This window comes from Octodon degus, unplaced genomic scaffold, assembly GCF_000260255.1.
Source record: "Octodon degus isolate 3935 unplaced genomic scaffold, OctDeg1.0 scaffold00214, whole genome shotgun sequence".
Classification (NCBI taxonomy): domain Eukaryota; kingdom Metazoa; phylum Chordata; class Mammalia; order Rodentia; family Octodontidae; genus Octodon; species Octodon degus.
Window position 1 is genome coordinate 1,606,620 of NW_004524790.1, and position 8,774 is coordinate 1,615,393.

The window sequence follows — 8,774 nt, forward strand, 5'->3', positions numbered from 1 at the left end:
CAGGACTGACCTCCTCACTCAGCTGCAGCATACAAGGGAAGGGCCTCTGGCTAAACAGCTATTCTTACTGAGGGGACCTGGCTAATGGTGGGCATAAATTCTCTCATGCAACCATTGAATTATCCAGTCCAGCTAATCAAGCCCTCCCTGCTGCCCCCGTGGAACCCTGATGAGGGTCCCACACCCTGCACATTGGGAATTCAGCCTCCCCCAACCAAGCCCTGTTCACTCTGTTCAGAGTCCACCCTCGCTGTGGCCCCGAGTGGCTAACAGTGCCTTCTCCACCTGTGTTGTGGTCCACAGGATGTGGGTGACTGTCATCAGCTCCCCATCAATAGCTGTGTGTGCTGGCAGCATCCACAGGCTATGAGTTGAATAGGCGATATTAAAACACAACTGATAAGGACTGAGGTGGTGGCAGAGTGGTAGAAAGCTCACCTTCCATGCACAAGTGTCTGGGTTCAAGCCTAGTGTGAGGATCTGTGTCTAGATGGCTCCCAAAGCCTCGTGCATTCATGGGCGAGCTTCCAGTCTTCTTTGTATTAACTTGGTCTGGCTCCTCCCTTTTGCTCTTGCTGTTTTGCTTTCTTCTGCCCCTTCAGTGGCTGCCCTCTGCCATGTGCCATGCTGCCTTGGAGCCAGCTGAGTATGGGCCAAAACCTCTATAGACTGTGAGATAAATAAACCTTTCCTTCCTTAATTTTTGCTATCAGGTATTTTGTCTCAGCAACAAGAGAAAAGAAATCATGATACCCACCACCACAAACTCACAAAATAATAATAATAATAATAATAATAATAATAATAATAATAATAACAACAACAGATGAAAAATACCAGACACTGCCAATTTTAGGGACATCTATAAAATATCTGATCTGTGGTCCTCAGTGCTCAGTGTACTAAAAACAAGGACTGGTTAAGAAAATGTCACATGAATTCACACACCTACAATATTTAAATGACAATGGAATACCCATCTCTGACAAAACTAAACAGAAAAGGGCTACAAATGAACAAACATTTTGTATCTCTATATTCAAAATAGTTATGATAGATACACAGCTGCATCCTCTTAGTTCAATGAATAGAAAGATTTGTTCTAATAGTGTTTGTGGACAGGATATCATGTCTGCATCTTGTACAATGAATAACCACTAAGATAACAACACATAGTGCATTAATTATTGAAACTGTACTAGTAATTGGTTTTGAAACTGTCTCCTTGCTATTTGTTTCTCAATAAAATTATTTTTTAAAAATGCATGAGACCAGAAGTGTTTCAGATTTCAGATTTTTCAATATTGCCATAACATAATGGAATATATTGGAAATGGGACATTAGTGTACACATGAAATCACTAAAAAGAAAGAAAGAAAGAAAGAAAGAAAGAAAGAAAGAAAGAAAGAAAGAAAGAAAGAAAGAAAATGTCACAGCCCAGAAAAGCCTGAGAGATGGGATGTCTACATGAAATGGGGTGGGCTGGATGGGGCTTGGGAAAAGAAAAAGACACATTTGGAGTAAATTCTGAAATCTAAACAGTGTGTGCCACATACTGTGTGGGTTTGTCATGAGTAAGAAACCAACACTGGTCCTTGTCTCATTACTGTCACGTCTAAAAATGTAGGTCAACAGAAAGGGAGCCTGGTAGGTAAGAGGAATACTGGAAATTCTGCATTTGCAGTTTCCAAAATCTACTCTACAATAAAATATTTATACAGGGCTGGGGAGATAGCTCGGCGGTCTAAACGCCTGCCTGGCAAGCACAAGGACCTAGGTTTGATCCCTAGTACCACATGCCATGGCAGCCCCAGAGCCCCAGGTGTGCTGCCCAGCCACCTAGACTGGGCGTGGTGGCATACACCTGTAATCCCAGCGCTGGAGAGGCTGAGACAAGAGGATCCCTATGAATCCAAGCTGCATAGTGAGTCCCTGTACCAAATAAATAAATAAAAGATTAAAATAATTTATACAAAAATGATCAGTGAAAGAGGAAAAACCCTAACACATGGATATGAGTTTCAGTTTTTCACTTACACATGCCCTGTGGACACACGGCAGAGGAAACTCAGGCTACTGTGGAGGCTCCCTTGCTTCTCTTCCTGGCCACGCCCGTTCGTTGAAGCCCTCACGTTGAGCTCCAGGCAGGACTAACCTGCCTCTTCTCAAAAGCAGTGGGCTGTTGGGGAGATAGCACAGTGGCATAAGCACCTGCATAGCAAGCACAAGGTCCTGCGTTCGATCCCTGATACTACCCCCCCCCAAAAAAAAGGAGGAAGGAAACAGAAACAAATCTTAGCATCTGTCTCGTGTATGTGCGTGAGTGCTTCTGCTTTTCTGGGCTAGCCCTGTGGTTTTCTCCATCTTAGCAGCTTCCTTCTCTTCCTTGGTGGTCTGTCATCTGCCGTCCACCACTGTCTTATTTCCATTACCTATTGGTGGCTCCTCAACCCCTCGGCACCTCTACTGTAGCTTGGTTCTGAGTGCACCTGCAGGGGGCGATTGGCTCCTTCCTTGAGGCTGTGGGGCTGCGTGGCTCTGGAGGTGTGCCCCATGGGACATGCTGTCTGGGGTCGTTCCCAGCTCTACTGTTCACCAGCTGCATGACCTCCTGGGGCTTCAAATTGACTCTGCTGCAACATGGATTTCAGGTTGTCTACCAAAGGCTGGGAAGGTTACACATCATCTGTATGAAGCTGTTAGGAAAGTGCCTGATGGTAGCAGCCACTCACAGACATCAGCAGTGGTGATTTAACCTCACTGCCAGAATTCAGCAGCAACTGCCGGGAGTGTGGGTATTGCAAGCTAAGGGAGTCGCAAGCAAACACATTTCTGGGAAGTCGCGAGACCTTGTCAGCCCCCCTTTCTCATAGGTGCTGAGGGAACAAAAGGTAGCTTTATTTTACAGCCCTTTAGTTTTCTTAAGTGCATCCCACAGCTTGGCCCTCCCAGGGTGGTACCTGTTGCTTCTATCGCAGAGCCCAGACCACCCCCCAGACCTTCCCTGAAATTTCTGGAGTGGTAGAGGCTCAGCTCCTCCTTCTTACCTCTTCCGGGATACTCACTTCCCTGTTTCTCTTCCTGCATGACTCTAAATTCAAGAGAAAGAAACTGGGGGTAGGACATAAAAGCTCTGGTCCCCAGCAGTCTGGGGTACTGAGGGACAGTGGTGAACATAATGGAGTTCAAGGAAGCCAGGGTGCAGCTTCTGCAGGGTGAGGCTGGGCTGGGACTCTGGACACTCAGGGAGGGACACAGAGGTCCAGCTGGGGTCTCTGCCCACCCAGGGCCTGGCTAATGCCCTGCTTGCTCAGATGAGGAAGAGCTGCTGACCAGCAGCCCCCGATGTTCTCTGCAAAGCTCTGGGTACCGACCCATGTCTGTGTTCATCTTTTTTTCTGGTAGAGCATGGAGGGCAGGCAAGGAAGAGTGGACAGCTCCTCATAGATACTTGAGTGCTGGGGAGACGAAGCCTTGGCTTCTGGGTTTCTAGGCCCTGAGGGTGTGGAATTTGAGATTCTGGATTCTTGTGCACCAGGAGAAGGAGGCTGGTGCCACTTCTGCCCCTGCCAAACTGAGGCCAGGACACTGTTTGCTGGAGCCCTGCTCTCCCTCTCTCCTGCAGGGTGTCGGGACAATGACCTCGTCTCCCTGGCCCTGCAGCTGCTCTCCCTGGTTCTCTTTGCTGGGCTCCTGGTGGCCATCCTTGCCCAAGGTCAGGATAAGACTGAAGGATGGGGCTCCTTCAGGTGGGGCTGAAGTAGGGAAGGGGTCCTTCTCTGAGGTCATCCTACGTTGGGTGCGGGAGAGGGGAGGGACAAGGAGGAAGCGGGCTTCTGGACCCCGCCTGGCCTTCGCCTCTCAGCCTTCTCTGCGGGTCAGGTTTCCTCCTCTTCAAATGTGATGGAACAAGACTTTGGCCCTTAGATATGATGTCCACGGGAGGACATTGAAGACCAGGGTATAGAGCGCGGGCTTCATAATGACAATTTTCCCTCCTGGTCACAGTGTCCAAGGTCCCCAGCAGTGAGGATCAGGAGAAGGAGAAGTCAAATCAGGAGAAAATCTACCAGGAACTTACCCAGATGAAGACTGAATTTGGTAAGTAATTAAAAACCAAGTCTCCAATGACCTGCTAAGGTCTTCCTTGTTTCACTGACACCCCTCTGCGCCTGCTTCCTCCTCTGTGAATGAGAAACATGAGGTAAATGCCCGGAAGGCACCTGGTGTTAACAGGGGGACATGCACACAGTAGGTACTCAAGCAAGCCAGTTTCAGGGTTTCTCCCAGTTGAGAAGAAGAGCTGAGGCTCCTGGGTTCTCCTGGGGCTGCGAAGGGCTATGGAAATAGAGAGCAGAGTGGCTTCTCTGGGTGCCAGGGTAAAGGAGGCTCTGACTCTCCAGGACGTGAAGGCTAGGCAGACAGGTACAGCACACGCAGCACAGGTCCAGCCTGACACGCCTCCCCCACAGATCGCCTGTGCCGCCCCTGCCCCTGGGACTGGATCTCTTTCCAAGGGAAGTGCTACTTCTTCTCCAAGTCCCAGCAGGGCTGGCATGAGGCCATCACCGCCTGCAAGGAGGTGGGCGCTCAACTGGTCATCGTGGAAAATGACGAAGAGCAGGTATGCGTGCTTTAGCCAGGGGCCCTAGTCTGGGGCATGTACCTCACCTCGGGAAAGCTTGGAGGATAGTGGTTGGCCAGATCAGGGTTTTCTGGACCAGGGACTGCCCTGTGCACTTGGAAAGGGTGGAGAAAAATGGGACAAGCGGGTTTCATCTCATGCACCTTGAAGGAGGCCCACTCAAGCTCTGAGCATGAGCGCATGCTTGGGGAAGCACTCAGAGGGTAAGTATCGGCGCAGTGGCCGGTGGGGAAAAGCCCCCCCGTGGGAATGTTACCATCGTGGCCTGCAAAGAGGTGAGGTGCATGACCAGCAACTGTGATCTCGTATGCTCTGGATGTAGCAGACACCTAGCCAGGAGAAGATCCATGTGGACATGCTGAGAGCTTGTCACACTGCACTCAAGCCAGAGCACAGCCGTACAAAGCACAGCAACGTGGGAGGACTCAGGCCTCTTGAGCATACTTTGGTGTTCTTGGCCCAGGAGCATAGGAGCTGAATGAAGATCAAACTGCAAGCAGAACCTCCTGCTAAAGATTAGGAAAGCTCTAGCTTAAAATTTGGGAACACAGTTTTTCCTGACATCTCCCCTCCCCCTCCAGAGCTTCCTGCAGCAGACTTCTAAGAGTAAAGGCTATGCCTGGATGGGACTCTCAGACCTGAACCAGGAGTCTGCGTGGCGCTGGGTGGATGGCTCACCTCTGGCCCTCAGGTATTTCCAAGGAGAAGGGAGCACCCTCCAGAGCGGAGGTGGATCCCCAGTCTCTGGCTTCAGCTACAATTCAGGTTCTAATCCCCTCAGCATAATCTATTTACTGATTTACTTAGGAAGATGATCATTAGATCCACGTGGAGATGAGATGGCAGGTGTCTCAAATCCCACCACAAAAGGTTTACATCTTGAGGTAGAGATGGAAGCACGGTGCATTGATAAAAGAAAATCTTAGGGTTAGTAAGACCAACAGCCCAGGAGACAGTTACTAAGATAGCTTGGTCTACTCCTAGACTGGGGGGGACATAAACATCATGCCACAGCACCAGCACGGGAAGAATTGGGGCTGGTGAAGAGGTAGAGAGTGGAGAAGCTGTGACAGAGCCTTTCTTTATGGCCATGGAAAGGGAAGTAGGCAAGGCAGCAGGGTGAGCAGACTTAGGAGTGACATCAGAAGGTTTGGGGTGGAGACGCTGCTCCTAGTTTCCTGGTACTCAGCCCTCGGGAGATGAATCAGGGTCCAGATCCCAGCAAGGGATGTGGCTGGAGGTGTGGGACCCAGATTGGTTGGTTTGTATGTGAAAATCACAACCTCAGGAAGAGGGTATCTCCTAGGCATGGGGACAACAGAAGTCAGGGGCCAAGTTCCATGGACTCAGGCATGTCACCAGGCCCCCCGAGCAAGATGTGCATGCCACATTCGTGCAGGGCAGATGTGGAAGGATCAGGTTTCTAGCAGCTAGAAACAGGGCTCACAGAGGGTGCTGGGGCAGAGACTGATGCTCTGACGAACTCGCAGCCTCATGCAGTACTGGAACAAAGGGCAGCCCAACAACTATGAAGAACAGGACTGTGTGGAATTTAGAGGTGATGGCTGGAATGACGCCAAGTGTGATCTCAAGAAATTCTGGATCTGCAAGAAGCCTGCCACTCCATGCTCCAAGTGAGGACCAGCTCCCCTCTGCAGCCCATGTTGCCTGGCAGCCTTCGGGGTAGCAGAGCTATGCCACGTTGATTCCAGTTCTTTCTCCCACTCTGTGGACGCGGAGGTTCAAACAATGACTCCAGGACTGTGCTCTGTCCCACACCCCATCCCCAGTGAGCCTGGGCCACTGCAGCCCTCTCTGGTGTCTCCAGGGTCACCCTGGCTTAGTGACTGTGGTTCTGATTCATCTAGTTCAATGCAGTGAGGAGTTGTGAGGTGCATCCAGAGGCTGGTGTGCTTTGCGAATTGGCTCTGTCTTCCTCACCAGGTGTGCATTGCCAAGAGCAACCGCTGGCATAGGCACTGGGGCTTTGTTCCCCCCCCCCCACCTGCTTTCCTTCCACCTGCTCAACTCCTTTGCACTTGCCCTGGGATCCCTTGCCTGGGGACTTTCCCTGGTTGCTGTCACTCATCCTGCCAGGTGAAAACACTAGGGAACCAACTCCTCTGCTTAATGAATGTCTATGTGTGTTGATGTCCAAATACCCCAGCTCCTGCCCCCTTTGGGGACTCTGGAGTAGAGCCCAAAGTGGGCTCTCAGGTCTCTCTTCAAGAAAAGACGTATTTTTCTGACAGCTACAATGTCTGAAGGAGGCAGGTGTCACCTGTCAGCCCTTCCTGCTAGAGTCTGCGGCCAAGGTCTGCCGCAGGGAGCTTGTTACCTTCCAAGGGCAGGCCCCTTCCTGGCACCACTTACACAGGTTCAGGATGACGAAGAAGATCAGGCCAGGCTGGGCCGCAGCGGGACAACTCTGAAGGACCATGCAGGTTCCGGAGCTCTACACCTGGCAGCTCTCACTGCTGTCAGACCTCCTCTGCTGGACCCGTCCCCTTGACCATTCCTACTCCCTTATTTGGAAAAATAAAAGTACATATCTGATCTTTGTCTCAACTCTTAAATGATATGCATGTCTTTTGTTTGTTCTAACCAGCCCTACAGACCAGCCTTGAACTTACGATGGTGTGGTGACTGGGGGCGAGATACCGAGAGAACTTCAGCATGGCCTGGTCACCCGAATAACCAAAGACCTGGTCGAAGGACCTGGAATTCTCAGCCTCCCCACCCTGTCTTTAAGGAGAGGGTCTGTTAGTCAGCTTTTTAGCACTGTAAAAAAAAAAAAAAATACCTGAGAATAACAATGCAAAGGAAGGAAGATTTATTTGGGGTCAGTGTTTAAGCGGTTTCACTCCTGATCAGCTGTTTCCACTATAATGCAAACACATCCCCGCAGAAGCACATGGCAGAGGAAGACTAGAAAGCGGCCCAAGAGAGAGAGAGAGAGAGAGAGAGAGAGAGAGAGAGAGAGAGAGAGAGAGAAATAGCCAGAAAGAAAGAGGGTCAGGGGCAAGCACTAGCCTTCCCAGCCATGGCCCCAGGGACCAGTTTCTTCCCATTAGGCTCCATCTCCTGACCTTCCCTTACCTCGAAATAATGCCACGAGATCATGCATCCACCCATGGATTAGCCAGCGAATTAAGTTAGAGCCTTCAGAATTCAATCGCCTTCCAAAAGACCCTCAACTGGCGACCAAGCCTTGATGAAACCTTCCAGGTCCAAGCCGCAGCGGTGGTGCTAGAGTGGCGGCTCTCAGAACTCGGAGTTGTATCCTTCGCGGTAAAACACTCCATGTATACAGAGTGTTCACTAAATTTCTGGGAGTCATCTAGCAAATTTCAAAACTTCAGAGGGGTCTGAGAAACCCCAGGTGCGCCTGACCCTGGCAGGAGCGTGCTTACTCCCGGCACCTCCCTTTTTGTTTTATGCAGCTGACCTATTTTGGAGGCAGGTGAGGTGTGGGACTGAGCGCTTAGCTAGTGGAATCCGATGCTGACCCTGGGCAGGTGGAATCAGAATTCACAGCTCAGCTGGTGGAAACCCATCCCCCAGCTTCCTCTCCTCCCTTTGTGACATCAGGGATGTTCCTTCGTGAACAACTCGGATGTTATATCCCACTGGGAGCCAGCTCTTCAACAAAGCTGCTTCCTCTGCTTGCGTGATTTTTTCCTACGTCAGTGTTTTCTGCCCTTCTCTTCGTTATTTCTTCCTTTGTACTTGCCTTGAGTTGCCTGGGCTCATTTTGGATCAGCTTCTTGGGATTACTGATGCGAACTTTTCTTCTGCCAAAGGACAGAATCACAACTCAATTCATCTTAGTGGCACAAGGGAGCGTAAAGTCTCGAGCCCTCAGAGGAGCGGAACTTGCTTGTAGAGCTAGAGATCACTGAGGAAAGAAAAAAAAAAAATGACAAAGCGAAACATACACCACTCATTTCCAAGTTACTCTCCTTGTGAGTCAGGGGCAAGGAGAGAGAGCAGCAGGGAGTGAGTGGTTTGCACAAGGCTACTTCAGGTTTCCTAGTAAAATTAGCCTGTTCAGAAAAATGGGCTGTTCTCTAATTCTGATTGCTAAGGAATTCCGAAAAGCCACATCCTCCCAGCTTGGTGACTAGC

General features: G+C 50.3%; 1 protein-coding gene across 1 annotated transcript; it reads left to right on the top strand.

Moving 5' to 3' along the window:
• The first annotated feature begins 3,134 nt into the window (after nt 1–3,134).
• Nucleotides 3,135–6,621, top strand: LOC101573569 (CD209 antigen-like protein E). The gene is made up of 6 exons (XM_012517773.2): nt 3,135–3,216; nt 3,627–3,716; nt 4,010–4,102; nt 4,474–4,625; nt 5,228–5,337; nt 6,137–6,621. The coding sequence occupies exons 1-6, from the start codon at nt 3,180–3,182 to the stop codon at nt 6,282–6,284; spliced, it is 630 nt and encodes a 209-aa protein (XP_012373227.1). The 5' UTR covers nt 3,135–3,179; the 3' UTR covers nt 6,285–6,621.
• The last annotated feature ends 2,153 nt before the right edge of the window (nt 6,622–8,774 follow it).